The sequence below is a fragment of the Sitophilus oryzae genome, unplaced genomic scaffold (genome assembly GCF_002938485.1).
Source record: "Sitophilus oryzae breed Bouriz unplaced genomic scaffold, Soryzae_2.0 scaffold_1518_pilon_pilon, whole genome shotgun sequence".
NCBI classification, from domain to species: Eukaryota; Metazoa; Arthropoda; class Insecta; order Coleoptera; family Curculionidae; genus Sitophilus; species Sitophilus oryzae.
In genome coordinates this window covers 1086392-1105640 of record NW_022146190.1, presented here as the reverse complement: position 1 = coordinate 1105640, position 19249 = coordinate 1086392, and the positions used below count along the sequence as shown (strand labels likewise).

At 34.5% G+C, this 19249-nt stretch overlaps 1 protein-coding gene across 1 annotated transcript; it reads left to right on the top strand.

Annotated features, from left to right (window-relative positions):
* Positions 1 to 2475: 2475 nt before the first annotated feature.
* LOC115878573 (protein 5NUC-like) lies at positions 2476 to 11804 on the top strand. Its single transcript, XM_030895103.1, has 2 exons — positions 2476 to 2913; positions 10391 to 11804. The coding sequence occupies exon 2, from the start codon at positions 10436 to 10438 to the stop codon at positions 11768 to 11770; it is 1335 nt and encodes a 444-aa protein (XP_030750963.1). The 5' UTR covers positions 2476 to 2913; positions 10391 to 10435; the 3' UTR covers positions 11771 to 11804.
* The last annotated feature ends 7445 nt before the right edge of the window (positions 11805 to 19249 follow it).

The following is a 19249-nucleotide window of genomic DNA, read 5'->3' as shown; positions in this document are numbered from 1 at the left end:
AAGAAAGAGAGGGGACGGCTAACACGCATATTCTCCCGTGATGGGTTTGTGAGGCCAAAATTCGATCGGCGGCCATACTTTGGTGACAAGATTTCGAGGTGACACCGAGCGAATTTTTATGTTTTTTGTGACAACTGTTTTGTTTTAAATTTATAAACTGTATTGTTTAGTATGGTGAGATGTTCAGCGTATGGCTGCAAAGACCGAAGCGAGAAAAAAATGGCTGGAATTACATTTCACAGGTAAAAATCGATACACAACTTTTGTTATGTAGTCATAAAATGTACATTTTTTCATTATAGCAGTAAAAATATGTAAAATGATTTTAATATGTTTTGTACCACATCCAAACCAAACTATTTTTAATAATTCCAAGTAGTATTTTCAATATCCTTTATTATAATTAATGTTTTAAACTATAAATAATGCTACTCAGCATATATTTCTCCAGTGGCGTAGGGAATTATAATCAGAGAAATACAATTTCTGCAATAAACATTTTTTTAATATATTTTACATGTAAAAAAATGTATAAAGTATTGTTATCAAATATGTAAAATAATTGTAAACTATAAAAAAAATTAAAAATTCTAGTGATAAAAAATCTATATGTATAGTTGTTATATAAAACTTAAATTTACCTGCCAAGATTTGCTGGGGGTGGACAAACTTGTGGTGGGCTACTTGTTACTACATATATTTTTTTAAATATTATTTCAAAAAATTTGCTAATTTAGGTGTATAATAATAGTTTCAGTGAGTAATTAATACAAATTTAAAAATAAATAAAATAACACAAAGCTTCTAGAATTTTTATTTTTTGGTGGAAAATTAGAATATTCTTATGATTGAAGGTAACGAATATTAAAAATTACATTATTCATTGAATCCGTACGCAAGTGTGAAGGGGAATGGCTAGATTCATTATTATACCGTATGGTCGAAAAAAAACCACGTCCAGTTGGCTTGTAAATGACGATCGACGACATTCACCATATAATTTTACATATAAAATGACAGCGATCTTCATTTCATAGCTATCGCTGACGCCCTCTTTTTTCGATGTCGTTTTGTATAGCTTTTATGTTATTTTATATGTATGGGGAATATCATCTATCGTAATTTACAAGCCAACTGGACGTCGTTTTTTTTCCATCATACAGTATAATAATGAATCTAGCCAATCCCCTTCACACTTGCTTACGGATTCAATGAATAATGTAATTTTTAATATTCATTTGTGAAATTGTCATTTCCAAACAAACAAGACGTCGTTTACGATCATACAGTATATATGTATATACACGTTTAAAACATATGTTATTACATTATTTTTTATTTAATTATACATTACACACACGTTAATAAATAAATAATTGTCTTGATAATCAGTCCACTGTGACTTAAATAAATTTTGCATTATCGACTTATATATTCTAATATTATAAAGGTGAGACTATAAAATACAAAATTGTATATGCATTACTCAAAAATGAACGATATATTAGTTTACGTTTTAATAAATATTTTGTACCGTCTAGGTACAAGCTAATTTCTGATGCTACGCCATTGGAGAATTTCACCTGGTGACAACTTGCCTCACTTTCAGCTGCCGTGTTACCTGTCCCCTCTCTTTCCTTGTCTAAGGTACTATCCGTATAAATATAGTATATTTTTTAAAGGTATCAATAATATACGTATTTCATATTACTTTTTTATATCCAACGTATAATATACGCATATTAAAGGGCTTTATTTTCCGTTAATCTCAGTATATACGTTTATTATAGTGAATATTATTATACTGCTTTTTAACGTATATTCCAAACATATATTTTAAGTATATAATATTTCGATTTTGGTACCAAGTCAGTTATATTCGTAATTTTTGAAAAGTTCGGACACAAAGGGCATAATAAGTAATTATCAAACTGTTTTTTTGGAATTTTTTGATAAATTTGAACTCCAATATAAAAATATTAAAATGAACTGAATTTCAAAAACGTATATAACCAGTATCATTAAATTGTATAGAAATAGTATATAGACTACATATACGAAAAGTTTATTGGATACTGTAAAATCTGGTCACGTGATTAGATCTACCAATCATATCGTTAGACTTTTTACAGCAGATGGAATCTAAATGGAATATGGTATACGTATATGAAACCTATACTCGACAACCTATACATCTAGGCTCAAGGTATTCATAAGCGTGACCAAGGGTAAAGACGCCATTGTGTCCACACATTGTTTGTTTGATATCAATATAAGGTGCGTTATTTAATATAATACTTTTCCTAAAGACATAAATATGGTATATCCAGCTACTCCTTTTACACAATTTATAGTTCAATTGTAGAAGGAAGAGAAAGTACACTTAGGCTCTGTTACTTACGTATTACGCGTTGTAGCGTTTTGAGGATTTTTTTTCGTCATTTTTTTTCTTTGGAAACGTAATTGAGGGTAAGTTTTAAATTTATAAGCACATATTTAACATCACATGTACGTATTTATGTAAATTGTTATATGCATGAATATGTTCATGTTCAATGACAAGTTTTTGCAGCGCTGAGCATAGGTTTTGTAAACGTATACTGTATACCGTTTACATACACCTCTGTTGCAAATTAAAAAAACAATTCGCTCAAACGCTTTTTTAAAAAACAGACCTTTCTTAAACCAAACCTTTTTTGTTACTTTTAGAACATGGATTAAATAAAAACTTGTTGTTAGGAAGTTATTTATTACACCCTATCAGTAATTGTATAATATATCGTTTGCCCTTTCTCCATTTTTTAGAAGCTGTCAAACCATTGTCAAACTTTCTTATTCTGGTAGACAACTGGATTGATTTAAACGATTTTGTAAAATAATATACTACTCGTATAACAGAGAAAAAATGTGAACGTATGTATTATATTATTCTTTATATTTTATATTTAGTTATATTTATGCATTGTCAGTTTTTTTTATTTTAAGAATTATGATATGTTTTGTTTATTTTTATTTCAGTAATGTACGTTATGTCTCCAATTTTTAAGATGTTATTAAAGAAGATTTCCAATTAAGTTTTTTTATACTTATTCATTAAAAATCCTACCATTAATCATAAAAAATGTATTAGCAAATTAAATTTAGTAATTTAACCACTTAGTAATATTGTTTTTATTAATAGGTAGAATTTTTGAAGCAGTGAAAACAAACTTTTTAATTTTAGGTCTCTGAAAGATTGCAATATTATGTTATACCTATAAAGGGGTTATAGGGTATAATTTATATATATTTACACGTATTTGGTCTACGTGTAATCCTAGTATATATACGTTTACCATCTTGTATAATATTTGGTATATGTATATACGATTATAAAAGGACTGATGTGAACTTAGCAGCCAAAAGATAGCGGCCGATTTGCCGAACATAGCCGAAGGGCCAGTGGCGTCGGGCGACTTAACTTAATATGAAATAATCATACAATTTCTTGCAGGAGAATTTTATAAATATTTAAATAGTACTAAAACGAAGTATGCTTCATTATGTTAATAAATTATTACCGATATTTTTATATCGGATTAATTATTATAATTTTGAATTGACACGCCTAGTGTAATTTTATAAAATATGTATACATTATACTAATGTAACCAAAATTAAAAAAAAAAAACTAATTCATTTATGATAGTACTAGTACTACTACCTTTATCAACAATTGGTTACTATCATATCGACAGAAACAACAAAAAAAGGTCATGATTTATATCACTACTACTACAGTGGCGTGTTCTTGATCGATTTAGTTTTCGGTATTTTCGTCAGCAGCTAATTTGTTTATAACGTTTTTCCGATTTTCTCGAAATCTACGTATACTAACAAGATCAAAATTTCAGGGATTATAAGGGTCCACTAGACTAATAATAATCCCCCAGTGGCGTGTTCTTGATCGATTTAGTTTTCGGTATTTTCATCAGCAGCCAATTTGTTTATAACGTTTTTCCGATTTTCTCGAAAACTACGTATACTAACAAGATCAAAATTTCAGGGATTATAGGGGTCCGCTAGACTAATAATAATTACCCAGTGGCGTGTTCTTGATCGATTTAGTTTTCGGTATTTTCGTCAGCAGCTAATTTGTTTATACCGTTTTTCCGATTTTCTCGAAAACTGCCCATACTAACAAGATCAAAATTTCAGGTATTATAGAGGCCCACTAGACTAATAATAATCACCCAGTGGCGTGTTCTTGATCGATTTCGTTTTCGGTATTTTCGTCAGCAGCTAATTTGTTTATACCGTTTTTCCGATTTTCTCGAAAACTGCGTATACTAACAAGATCAAAATTTCAGGGATTATAGAGGCCCACTAGACTAATAATAATCCCCCAGTGGCGTGTTCTTGATCGATTTAGTTTTCGGTATTTTCGTCAGCAGCTAATTTGTTTATACCGTTTTTCCGATTTTCTCGAAAACTGCGTATACTAACAAGATCAAAATTTCAGGGATTATAGGGGTCCAGTAGACTAATAATAATCACCCAGTGGCGTGTTCTTGATCGATTTAGTTTTCGGTATTTTCGTTAGCAGCTAATTTGTTTATACCGTTTTTCCGATTTTCTCGAAAACTGCGTATACTAACAAGATCAAAATGTCAGGGATTATAGAGGCCCACTAGACTAATAATAATCCCCCAGTGGCGTGTTCTTGATCGATTTAGTTTTCGGTATTTTCGTCAGCAGCCAATTTGTTTATAACGTTTTTCCGATTTTCTCAAAAACTACGTATACCAACAAGATCAAAATTTCAGGGATTATAGGGGTCCACTAGACTAATAATAATCACCCAGTGGCGTGTTCTTGATCGATTTAGTTTTCGGTATTTTCGTCAGCAGCCAATTTGTTTATAACGTTTTTCCGATTTTCTCAAAAACTACGTATACTAACAAGATCAAAATTTCAGGGATTATAGGGGTCCACTAGACTAATAATAATCACCCAGTGGCGTGTTCTTGATCGATTTAGTTTACGGTATTTTCGTCAGCAGCTAATTTGTTTATACCGTTTTTCCGATTTTCTCGAAAACTGCGTATACTAACAAGATCAAAATTTCAGGTATTATAGAGGCCCACTAGACTAATAATAATCACCCAGTGGCGTGTTCTTGATCGATTTCGTTTTCGGTATTTTCGTCAGCAGCTAATTTGTTTATACCGTTTTTCCGATTTTCTCGAAAACTGCGTATACTAACAAGATCAAAATTTCAGGGATTATAGGGGTCCAGTAGACTAATAATAATCACCCAGTGGCGTGTTCTTGATCGATTTAGTTTTCCGTATTTTCGTCAGCAGCTAATTTGTTTATACCGTTTTTCCGATTTTCTCGAAAACGGCGTATACTAACAAGATCAAAATTTCAGGGATTATAGGGGTCCACTAGACTAATAATAATCACCCAGTGGCGTGTTCTTGATCGATTTAGTATTTTCGTCAGCAGCCAATTTGTTTATAACGTTTTTCCGATTTTCTCAAAAACTACGTATACTAACAAGATCAAAATTTCAGGGATTATAGGGGTCCACTAGAATAATAATCACCCAGTGGCGTGTTCTTGATCGATTTAGTTTACGGTATTTTCGTCAGCAGCTAATTTGTTTATACCGTTTTTCCGATTTTCTCGAAAACTGCCCATACTAACAAGATCAAAATTTCAGGTATTATAGAGGCCCACTAGACTAATAATAATCACCCAGTGGCGTGTTCTTGATCGATTTCGTTTTCGGTATTTTCGTCAGCAGCTAATTTGTTTATACCGTTTTTCCGATTTTCTCGAAAACTGCGTATACTAACAAGATCAAAATTTCAGGGATTATAGGGTCCAGTAGACTAATAATAATCACCAGTGGCGTGTTCTTGATCGATTTAGTTTTCGGTATTTTCGTCAGCAGCTAATTTGTTTATACAGTTTTCCGATTTTCTCGAAAACGGCGTATACTAACAAGATCAAAATTTCAGGGATTATGGGGGTCCACTAGACTAATAATAATCACCCAGTGGTGTGTTTTTGATCGATTCAGTTTATGGTATTTTCGTCAGCAGCCAATTTGTTTATAACGTTTTTCCGATTTTCTCGAAAACTACGTATACTATCAAGATCAAAATTTCAGGGATTATAGGGGTCCAGTAGACTAATAATAATCACCCAGTGGCGTGTTCTTGATCGATTTAGTTTTCGGTATTTTCGTTAGCAGCTAATTTGTTTATACCGTTTTTCCGATTTTCTCGAAAACTGCGTATACTAACAAGATCAAAATTTCAGGGATTATAGAGGCCCACTAGACTAATAATAATCCCCCAGTGGCGTGTTCTTGATCGATTTAGTTTTCGGTATTTTCGTCAGCAGCTAATTTCTTTATACCGTTTTTCCGATTTTTCGAAAACGGCGTATACTAACAAGATCAAAATTTCAGGGATTATGGGGTCCACTAGACTAATAATAATCGTGGTGTGTTCTTGATCGATTCAGTTTATGGTATTTTCGTCAGCAGCCAATTTGTTTATAACGTTTTTCCGATTTTCTCGAAAACTACGTATACTATCAAGATCAAAATTTCAGGGATTATAGAGGCCCACTAGGCTAATAATAACCGTTTTCCGATTTTCTCGAAAATCGGAAAAACGGTATAAACAAATTGGCTGCTGACGTAAATACCGAAAACTAAATCGATCAAGAACACTCCACTGGGGGATTATTATTAGTCTAGTGGGCCTCTATAATCCCTGAAATTTTGATCTTGTTAGTATACGCCGTTTTCGAGAAAATCGGAAAAACGGTATAAACAAATTGGCTGCTGACGAAAATACCAAAAAGTAAATCGATCAGGAACACGCCACTAGGTGATTAGTATTAGTCTGATGGGCCTCTATAATCCCTGGAATTTTGATCTTGTTAGTATACGCCGTTTTCGAAAAAATCGGAAAAACGTTATAAACAAATTGGCTGCTGACGAAAATACCGAAAACTAAATCGATCAAAAACACGCCACTGGGAGATTATTATTAGTCTGATGGGCCTCTATAATCCCTGAAATTTTGATCTTGTTAGTATACGCCGTTTTCGAGAAAATCGGAAAAACGGTATAAACAAATTAGCTGCTAACGAAAATACCGAAAACTAAATCGATCAAGAACACGCCACTGGGTGATTAGTATTAGTCTGATGGGCCTCTATAATCTCTGGAATTTTGATCTTGTTAGTATACGCCGTTTTCGAGAAAATCGGAAAAACGGTATAAACAAATTAGCTGCTAACGAAAATACCGAAAACTAAATCGATCAAAAACACGCCACTGGGAGATTATTATTAGTCTGATGGGCCTCTATAATCCCTGAAATTTTGATCTTGTTAGTATACGCCGTTTTCGAGAAAATCGGAAAAACGGTATAAACAAATTAGCTGCTAACGAAAATACCGAAAACTAAATCGATCAAGAACACGCCACTGGGTGATTATTATTAGTCTAGTGGACCCCCTAATAATACCTGAAATTTTGATCTTGTTAGTATACGTAGTTTTCGAGAAAATCGGAAAAACGTTATAAACAAATTGGCTGCTGACGAAAATACCGAAAACTAAATCGATCAAGAACACGCCACTGGGAGATTATTATTAGTCTGATGGGCCTCTATAATCCCTGAATTTTGATCTTGTTAGTATACGCCGTTTTCGAGAAAATCGGAAAACGGTATAAACAAATTAGCTGCTAACGAAAATACCGAAAACTAAATCGATCAAGAACACGCCACTGGGTGATTATTATTAGTCTAGTGAGACCCTATAATCCCTGAAATTTTGATCTTGTTAGTATACGTAGTTTTCGAGAAAATCGGAAAAACGTTATAAACAAATTGGCTGCTGACGAAAATATACCGAAAAACTAAATCGATCAAGAACACGCCACTGGGAGATTATTATTAGTCTGATGGGCCTCTATAATCCTTGAAATTTTGATCTTGTTAGTATACGCCGTTTTCGAGAAAATCGGAAAACGGTATAAACAAATTATTGCTAACGAAAATACCGAAAACTAAATCGATCAAGAACACGCCACTGGGTGATTATTATTAGTCTAGTGGACCCCTATAATCCCTGAAATTTTGATCTTGTTAGTATACGTAGTTTTCGAGAAAATCGGAAAAACGTTATAAACAAATTGGCTGCTGACGAAAATACCGAAAACTAAATCGATCAAGAACACGCCACTGGGAGATTATTATTAGTCTGATGGGCCTCTATAATCCCTGAAATTTTGATCTTGTTAGTATACGCCGCTTTCGAGAAAATCGGAAAAACGGTATAAATAAATTAGCTGCTAACGAAAATACCGAAAACTTAATCGATCAAGAACACGCCACTGGGTGATTATTATTAGTCTACTGGACCCCTATAATCCCTGAAATTTTGATCTTGTTAGTATACGTAGTTTTCGAGAAAATCGGAAAAACGTTATAAACAAATTGGCTGCTGACGAAAATACCGAAAACTAAATCGATCAAGAACACGCCACTGGGAGATTATTATTAGTCTGATGGGCCTCTATAATCCCTGAAATTTTGATCTTGTTAGTATACGTAGTTTTCGAGAAAATCGGAAAAACGTTATAAACAAATTGGCTGCTGACGAAAATACCGAAAACTAAATCGATCAAGAACACGCCACTGGGAGATTATTATTAGTCTGATGGGCCTCTATAATCCCTGAAATTTTGATCTTGTTAGTATACGCCGTTTTCGAGAAAATCGGAAAAACGGTATAAACAAATTAGCTGCTAACGAAAATACCGAAAACTAAATCGATCTACTTATAACACGAAACTGTATGCTTGTAGTTAGTAGTGATATAAATCATGACCTTTTTTTTGTTGTTTCTGTCGATATGATAGTAACCAATTGTGTTGATAAAGGTAGTACTAGTACTATCATAAATGAATTAGTTTTTTTATTTTCTTTTAATTTTGGTTACATTAGTATAATGTATACATATTTTATAAAATTACACTAGACGTGTCAATTTGAAATTATAATAATTAATCCGATATAAAAATATCGGTAATAATATATTAACATAATGAAGCATACTTCGTTTTAGTACTATTTAAATATTAATAAAATTCTCCTGCAAGAAATTGTATGATTATTTCATATTAAGTTAAGTCGCCCGACGCCACTGGCCCTTCGGCTATGTTCGGCAAATCGGCCGATATCTTTTGGCTGCTAAGTTCACATCAGTTATAAAAGGAATAGAAATACCTTAAATATGGTATTACACTGTTTCATTGTGCCTCTCTGCTTATAACCTAAATTTTAATTTTTTTAATTTTGTTTATTTCTATAATTTAATTATTTCTATTTTGTATTTGGGGTCGCACCACTCTGGCACTTTGTGCCATTGTATGGGCTTTTTAATCGCGGTGCGATCCCTTTAGACACACATTTATTAATACTAATATTATTCTGTAAAACTTAATGGGGTCTAATAAAGAAATTTGAATTTGAATTTGAAATATATACGTTGAAGTCACGGACATTTTGCAGTTTATTATACGTTTCACATTCTTTGTCGTATACCTAGATAAGACGGACGGTATTAGATCAGTTTAAACGTAAAATATACTATTGCGTGTTGCTTGGGAGCGGTCCGGGTGGCTCCTCCTCACGGTACCAATATATTTGCGTCTTTTTTCGCCTTACGTTTTGGTCAATTTTTCCCTATTGATTTGTTGTTAGTCTATGAAATGAGGGAACTACCCATAATGCAATGCAAACCGAAATGCAATATAAATGTAAATATTATTTATCCAAAAAAAAAAATTTGGGAATAATCTCAGAATATTAAGGCCACATTTTTTTGGTTTCATTTCTATTTAAGAATAAATAATGAACTGTTTTACATGGAAGTCCTCGCCATGCATCCTTACTATATGAGACTGTTTCTTTTCGTAGAAATTTATTTTCTGTTAAAAAAAGATGAATTTATACCTTTATAATAATCGTTCTTAACCATACTCTAACAGAATTATCACTTTTTGTGCCATTATTTCCTAATTTTGAAAGAGAAATTCAAGAAATGTCGTTGGATAAATTTAGGTTAGTTATACCAATCCCGCGTAAAATGTTTTGTGCAATCTGATTAGTCTTCATTAGACATTTTGCAAAGCGACTGAAAAAAAGATAGGCTCTTTGTAAAATATCATTACTTCGTTAAAAACGCCGGCGTTTTATAATAAGCCTAGTCTTTTTGCAAAGTGCCGTTATTCGATATGCCTGCGACATATATAAATTGATGGTTAAGGAAAAAAGAAACAATTATTAATATACTAATTAACTCTTGGTTTCAGGCACTAGGAAATCATGAATTCGACCTAAAACCCGAGACATTGGCGATGTTTGTCGATAAAACAAATGCGCCATTTGTAGCTGCCAATCTAAATTTCACAAAAGAACCCTCGCTGTCAAAAGTAAAGAAATCCGTCGTATTAGAAGTGGAAGGGTACGAAGTAGGCGTTGTAGGATATCTAACCCCCGAAACTACCAAAATATCTTCACCGGGAAAAGTAGTATTTCTCGACGAAGTCCGAGAGGTCAGAAGAGAAGCCAGGAGACTAATTGATGATGGTGTAGAAATCATTATAGCTCTCGGACATTCTGGTTACAAAGTAGACAAAAAAATCGCCAGAGAAGTAAAGGAAGTTGATATAGTCATCGGAGGCCACACAAACACCTTTCTATGGAACGGGAAAGAGCCGGATTTGGAAATTAAAGAAGACGTTTATCCTAAATGGATAACTCAAACTTCGGGTAAAAAAGTGCCGGTAGTCCAAGCCTATGCTTATACCAAGTACTTAGGTGTGCTAAATGTCACTTTTGACCCTGACGGCAATCTAAAACACGCTTCCGGACAACCGATATTCCTGCGTAACGGTATAGCTCAGCAAGGAGATGTTTTGGGATTACTTGAAGTTTATAGACCTGCTGTAGTCAAATTAAATCAAGAAACAGTAGGTGTTTCAAAAGTTGTATTGGATGGAAATTCTGATGTACGCCATAAAGAGTGCAACTTTGGGAATTTTATAACTGATGTTCACGTAGCTTACGTCACGTCAGTATCGTATCAAACATGGACCAGTGCTCCCATAGGAATCTACAACTCAGGTGGTATCAGAAGCACCATCACACCAGCCGATAACCTGTCCGTTTCCCGCGGTGATCTACTCGGAGCTCTACCATTCGGTAACCAAGTTGTAACACTAACTTTAAGCGGTTCCAATTTACTGTACGCTTTCGAACAAATGGTTAGGTCGGAAGGAGAAACCTCCAAAGGAGAATTTCCACAAGTTTCCGGAATTCGTCTGCAAGTGGATATGTCCAAACCACCTTACTTCAGAGTTCGGAGTGTTAGAGTTAGGTGTGGCCGTTGCAAAATTCCTGTCTATGAGACATTAAACGAATCTCAGTATTATACAGTAGTTACGTCTAGTTTTCTGTCTAACGGCGGAGATGGAATTACAATTTTCAGAGATCACGCCATAAAGAAAACCACCCAGGACTTGCCAGATTTGGAAATGATGGTTTGGTATATAAAGAAATACAGTCCATTGTTTCCCGAAGTTCACGGGAGAATAGAAATTCTCAAAAACTCGGGCGTAAGAAGACCAAACAATTGGACGACGATGTTATTGGGGATAGCAACATTACAAATTCTATGGAGGTGTATATAATATCTAAAACCGATTAAAGCATTTTTTCCTAAAATCATGTTTTTTATATCCATGACCTTCTCCAAGTATTTATACAGGGTGTCGCAGAAATAAGTGCAGTAAACAAGTACATGGTGGCGCCTCTCATACGACACGGAGGCTCCAAGGAGAAGGACAGTTTGTATTGAAATGAAATTTTGTGAGCATATGTAGGTTAATTCGGAGCACTTCTTAAAATATAGAGTTTTACAGGGTGTCCTCCAAAAAAGTTACACATTAAGGTTGTGTTTTTTGTAATGAAACACCCTATATACTAATATATTTTTCTATTCTAAAATAAAAATATAAGTAAGTTTTATTAGGAAAGGTATATGACTGAAATGTAAAAATTTTTACTTAATATTTTCTAAAAATGAAGAAAAATAAAAAAATAAATTTCAATAAAAGCTAAGTACCTAAATTGGAATTTACCCGGTATAGGCTAATATGTAGTTAAATAACTATTGTACAGTAACCAATTAAAACCTGAAGTTATACAGGGCGAGGTAAAATTAATGTTAAACATTGATTACCTTTAAAAACAAGTTTAAATGGAACACCCTTTATATTATTCCGATATTCAATTCATGTCTCTTCAAAAACAGTTCTTTTATTATTAAGGTTGCCTACCCCTCAAACAAATATTTTTTAATGTGAGTAGATATCTTTATTATTTGATAAAATCTAGGTGGCTGTGATATGTTTGACATTGCTTCAACATAATAATAATAATATAATAGCTCCCGTGTATAGCGTTTAACGCCTTGGGAGTAGCAAGTACAGCTTGCCATGCTAGAGCCGTTCGGTACAAGGAAGGTAATGTGGCAGCACTACACTTCAACCGCCTATTATTACCTCAGGATTATGAATCCCAAGTACTCATTTAAGGCTGAGTCGACCTAGGTACCGAAACTATTTTTATTTTAATAAAAATAGTCGGCTGATGAAATGCCGGGTGTAGGATTCGAACCCACTAACTTGAGATTGGTAGACGAGAGCCTGTACCTCTACGCCACTGGGCACCTTTGCTTCAACACAACTGTCTAATTAGTTCAATTTTAGCAACTACTTACCTGTTTTGTGTCAGTCAAAACAAAAAAAAAATCTCAGAAATTTTCCGAAAATAGAAACTTATCCTACATCAGAGAGAATTGATATATGATTCTATTAGTTGGTGAATGGCAGTGTACCAATTCACCAATTAATAGAATTCTTAAATGCTCCTGTGTTTCTGGGGTATATTACCAGTTAAAATATCTGCACTTATTTCGGGGACACTGTATTGTAAATAAATAAATATATGACAGGACGGAAACCATATTATTCTGACATCAGAGACCTGTTATTTGTTCTGATTGGTAAACAACTATTGAAATTATTCTACCCTTCTTGGTAGTCTTGGTTCGTCCAGTGGTTTATGTAGATCCCTTCTTTTTGTTTCGATGAATGTGGATCCAGGTTCAGAAATATATCTCTGTTCTGCTTATAGATACCAGTGTTTAATGGATGTCTGTCATTCAGCTATCTCTTCTGAGGTCTACCGATACTTTTTCTGTTTTCCCAGATTTAATATTGACAAATACCATGCTTAAGATAAAAAAAAATATTACTGTACGCGTTATTATATGGATATTGTTTATTATATTCAATTACAATAATTTAACATGTATTTGGTACTTGGTATTCTCAACAAATCCAGTTGATTACTTAAAAATTCGTTAGTTTTTACCCTTACCATTCACATATACTTTACACCTTCTATTTACCCACCTTTTCTCTGTATTTACTCACTTCCATCACTTTTGCGAGCTGTACCGATCGACAAAATCTTACAAATGCAAAAGCGCCTTTACGTTCGAGTTGTTATTATACTGTCCGCGCGCGTATTTACAAATCCTATACTGTGAACTTCGGGGTAAACTGGACTGTATTTATTACTAAACTATCATTTCTAAATCTCCATAATCCTGGATATAGTTTTGTTTATGACGCTATCTCTGAAAACTGTGACTCCATCTCCGTTATAGCACATAGAATTTTAAGATGGAGATAATAATAATAGCTCCCGTATATCGCGTTTAACGCCTTGGGAGTAGCAAGGTACAGCTTGCTATACTAGAGCCGTTCGGTATACAAGGAAGGTAATGTGGCTAGCACTACGCTTCAACCGCCTATTATTACCTCAGGATTGTGAATCTCAAGTACTCATTTATGGATGAGTCGACCTAGGTTCCCAAACTATTTTTATTTTAATAAAAATAGTCGGCTGATGAAATGCCGGGTGTGGGAATCGAACCCACACCTTCAGATTGGTAGACTAGAGCATGTACCTTTACGCCACCGGGCACCACCCATTGAGATTCTATGTGCTAATGCGCCCATCTACTTTGGTCCTGTCTAGTCATAAGACCCATCCATTGTCACTTTCGATGTGCTGTTCTCTCCACGCACAATGTCCAAACCGCTTTACTCCAGAGATCAAAGCGTTGGAGTTAGGTATGACAGTTGTAATATTCCTATAAACGGATCTCAGAATTATATTTTAGTTACGTCTAGTTTTGTAATAGCGGAGATGAAGTCACAGTTTTGAGAGGTCGCGCCATAAACACAACTATCCATCACTCCTCCAAATCCAAACTCCTGCAGCACTTATTTGGAGATTTAGAAATGATGGTTTGGTAATATATACAGTATACCCCGCAGTTCACATAAGAATATAGGAGAGTAATAATAACAATTCGGACGTAAAGGTGCCTTTGCATTTGTAAGCTTTTGCCGATCGTTACAAGCCATGACAGTAGTGATGGGGGGTGGGCAAATCAGAGAAAAGGTGGCTAAATACAGAGAATGTAAAGTAACAGGGTGGTCCGAATTGTATTCCGGAAACTTCGGCTGCATATTCTGCAGATAAAAATAAGTAAAAGAGTTTGTATAAATGTATGTCCTAAAATGTTTATGCTTAGTTTCGGAGATACAGGGTGTAGAAATTTCATTTTTATTTCGATTTTTTCCAAATAATTTCTGAAGTAACGTCAATATTTGGCTGAAAATTGGTGTCTGGCAGTTTTTTGACATGAGAAATTTGATTTTGATGTCAATATGACTCCTATTTGTAGGGGGCGCCACCTACATGTGTTTTAACTGGTTTGAAGTGTAATAACTTTTCGTCTGTACCTGTATAAAACGTAGTAAAAAAATATTAATTTCCGTTATTTTTTACGTAAAAAATTTCTCTTGGTAAAAGTCGCTACGAGCAACCGTTTTCAAGACATTTAGAATGAAATTAGTCAATACATGTCATTATTGACAAAAAAATAAACACGTTGAGTAGATAGTTATTTGACTGAAATAATAAATTTGAAAAATAATTTTATTTTTTTTAGATTAGTTATAAATTTTTCTGCGAAAAAATTATGATAAAACATTTTCTGTTGAACTTTTTGCACAAAATCAAGTCAAATTTATGATTTCAGTCTAATAACTGAATAACTCTTTAGTCAACATGTTTAATTTATGTCAATGATGACAGGTATTGATGATTTCGATTCCAAATATCTCGAGAACCATTACTCGTAGCGATTTTTACCAAGAGACCTTCCTTACGTAAAAAGTATCCTAAATGTATATTTTTTTACTCAGTAGTTTTATATAGGTACGGACGAAAAGTTATTACTCTTCAAACAAGTTAAAAAACACGTAGGTGGCACCCTCTACAAGTAGGAGTCACATTGACATCAAAATCAAATTTGTCATGTCAAAAAACTCATAGACACCAATTTTCATCCAAATATTGACGTTACTTTATAAATTAAGGTTGGTTCTCACTATACCTGCCGTTTCCATTCCATATACATTATATATTCGGTCCGTATTTTTTATTGTATTGACGCTATACGTAAGCTTCTGTTCCGTATCAGTTCCATACTTTTCATTGTACAATTTATATCATTACGAAAGCTTTATTTTAACAATTTGTATCTTTTGAAAAAGATAATAGATTTAATTAAGAGGTGAAAGAATAAATAAATATCAGCAAAATATTAACAGAGCTGGTACAAATGTAAGAACTTGACAATGACAACACTGTTTCCGATACGCCTCAGACCGTCCGACAAAAAAAAACTATGGAAGGAAAGGATATGGAACGGAAGGGAAACGGAACGGATAGTGTGCATTGTCCTATTCATTTACATGATATAATATTTTATATAACGATGTACTTAAACAGCCGTTAAACGGTAGCCTACTAAAATGCCGTTAATAGATATTGTGACGTCGTTCATGTCGGCGGAAAGTAATGTCTAGCCATAAGCGTTTTGCAAGAGCACCTGTGGCTCCGTGGCTGAGGCTATCGCTTCGCCTACTAGCTGCGGTACCGTGCGGACGCAGTGTTCAGGGCCACTTGCGAGTGTTTTTTGCACCGATTTATTTATCTACCTCGTGTGGCGCGAAGATAAAGAAATATTTATTTTTTACTGCATTTGTTTTTATAACAATTCAAAATAGATTCATCTGAATCTAACTCAAATGTTTCCTGGATCGGGGGGATGACCCTCGACCATAATATTAACACCAAGGGATCTTCGGCACCAACCCAGGACACAACCAGCAAAATAGTGAAAAGGGCAAATAAGCTTGTAAAACTCTTGCAAACAACATCAAAACCCGCAATTGTCAACATTGCGCTAGAAGTGTACTGACAATCACAAAGAACGCCACGTCAAAAAAGGTTGATACTGAGGCAATTAGTGTAACCCTCAAAGAAATCGAGCAGCACCTAGAAAAATTGCATGGCATCTCCGATACTGAGCCAAAAACATCCACCTCCCAAATAACCAAGGGGAAACACGAAGAGACTACCACGAGAGAAATGGACACTGCTTCAGTAAGCTCTGATCTATTTGTGAGTCCAAAAATCACAGTACCACTGTCTGCATTAATAAATAAAAGAAAACGAACGCCAGAAACAGCCACGGCAAACAAATTTAGTAGACTAAATAATGACGAAAATCTATCTTCGACAGATTCGGAAACAGACACCGAAACCGAAATAAAACGAAAATCAAAAAGTACGTTTAAGAAAAATTTTGAGAACATCAAAACCTCGAAAAAGAGAAAACCTCCCCCAATTGTACTCCAAGGAACAATCAATGATCACAAAACATGTATCCAGAAGTTCAAAGAACACATCAAAGCAGAATTTTCATTGAAGTATAATATAAATACTACAGTCATTCAAACCAACAATATCCAAGACTATGACAATCTGAAGAAATACTTAGAGAATGATAATTCAGGAATAGAATTTCACACATATACACCAAGAGACAACGCCTCACACGCCTTTGTACTACGCGGACTCCACAAAGATACTATCACGGAAAATATCAAAGCAACCTTAAAAGATGAATTAAAAATACCAATCAACGAAGTCTATAAAATGAAAACGAAGAACGAAAACTACCCGCTATTTATGGTTACCACAAATAAAAACGTCTTGCTAAAAGTACTAAACGAAAAAGCAAGCGTTATCGAATACACTAGAGTATACTGGGAACGTCGCAAAAACGATAGAATAATCATACAATGTCGAAGATGTCAAGTTTGGGGACATACAACCAACAACTGTAGAAGAGCCCCAAAATGTGTGAAATGTGCCGAAAACCACTATAGCTACAACTGTACAAAACCCCTAGACCAACCAGCTAAATGTGCAAACTGCAATGGAGATCATACAGCAGCCAACCCGGAATGTCCGGTATATAAGGAAAAACTACAAAGCTTAGAACACAGAAAATCTGCAACATCAGGGCCCCAAAAACAGACATACCGTTCAGCACCACCACCGACAGTCAACGCCTGGGAAGAAAGAAACAGAAGAAAAGAACAAGAGGCAGCAACGGTTACACAACAACGTAGCACCCAACCACCTAGATCAAACTACGCGAAAACAGACCGAGAGGAAGGTATGTTTAACGCCGACAATTTTATGAATTCCTACAGCGATGTCATTCGAGATGCTGAAGAAATAAATCGTATGATTAATTTTACTGAGTTAAGTCGAGCTTTGGCATCGCTGAAGGAACTCCTAAAAAATGCTCACACGGGTATGGAAGTGATTAGGGTTATGCTTGGCTTTGAACAAAACCAAGTCACTAAATACAACATAATACGCCAACAAGACTAAATTTTACACCTGACAAATAATGACTAAACTGAACATTGTACTGTGGAACGCCAATGGACTAAGACATAAAATGTCCGAGCTTATACACTTCTTATCAATATACAAAGTTGATATCATGTGCATAAGTGAGACTAAACTTACTGACATAGACCGTATAAAAATTAGACATTTTAGTGTCCACCGACAGGACAGGACACAAAGACGCGGAGGAGGTGTAGCAATATTAGTAAGAGCACGTATACCACATAAGCTATTAAACATTAACTTACAAAGTTCCGTAGAACACATCATTATCAAATTAAGTGATGATACTCATATTGTTGCATGCTATAACCCTCCATCCAACACACTGACTCACAATGACTTAGACAATCTTATTTCTCCTTTCCCTCGAGTATTATTAATGGGTGATTTAAATGCGCGACACATAGCCTGGAAAAATCACGTAAATAACACTAGTGGACTAAACCTATATACATATACGCTTAACAATAATGTTGCGCTCTTACACACCTCTACTCCCACCCATATACCCCTCAATGGCATGACCCCAACGTATATAGATATAGTATTAAATAAAAATATTACTCAATATATCCAACTATCCACAAAAAATGAACTTAACTCCGATCATCTTCCGGTATTTTTCTCAATATCAAGTAATATTAACACACAAAACTATACCAACCTAGCATGGACATACAATAATGCCAACTGGGATCAATATAAAAATCTTATCAATCAAAATCTTCAAATAAACAATAATATAAGCACAGCACAGGACATCAATAGAGAGGTGGAGCGTTTTACTGACTTAATTCAAAACGCTCGAGCTGTCATTGGTAAGAAAGTGCGTATCAGGCCTAGAGAAGACGTCTTACCTGAAGAAATAACGGACCTAATCAAAGCGCGGAACAACCTAAGAAAAATATGGCAAAGACATAGACGACCACAAGATAGAGAGCAATTCAATCTATTGTCCGGACAGATTACTCTAAAAATAGCTCAACACAAAAATAATATCTGGCAAACTAAATTACAAGGCCTAAATATAAGAGACAACTCTCTATGGAAAATGACAAAAATACTGACTAAAACATTTCGGACTATTCCGACATTGGAAGACAATAACATAGAAGCTTTTGACGACAAACAGAAATCCGAGATGTTCGCTAAGCAGTTTGCAACAGTTCACACTCCACGACCAAGTACAACTAACGAACAGCGAGATATTGATGAATGCATTACTAATCTACCTAGATCGGAAATGGATG

Bases quoted from the DNA above. Each gene is read 5' to 3' on its own strand.
- LOC115878573 (XM_030895103.1), top strand. From the start codon at position 10,436: ATGTTTGTCGATAAAACAAATGCGCCATTTGTAGCTGCCAATCTAAAT.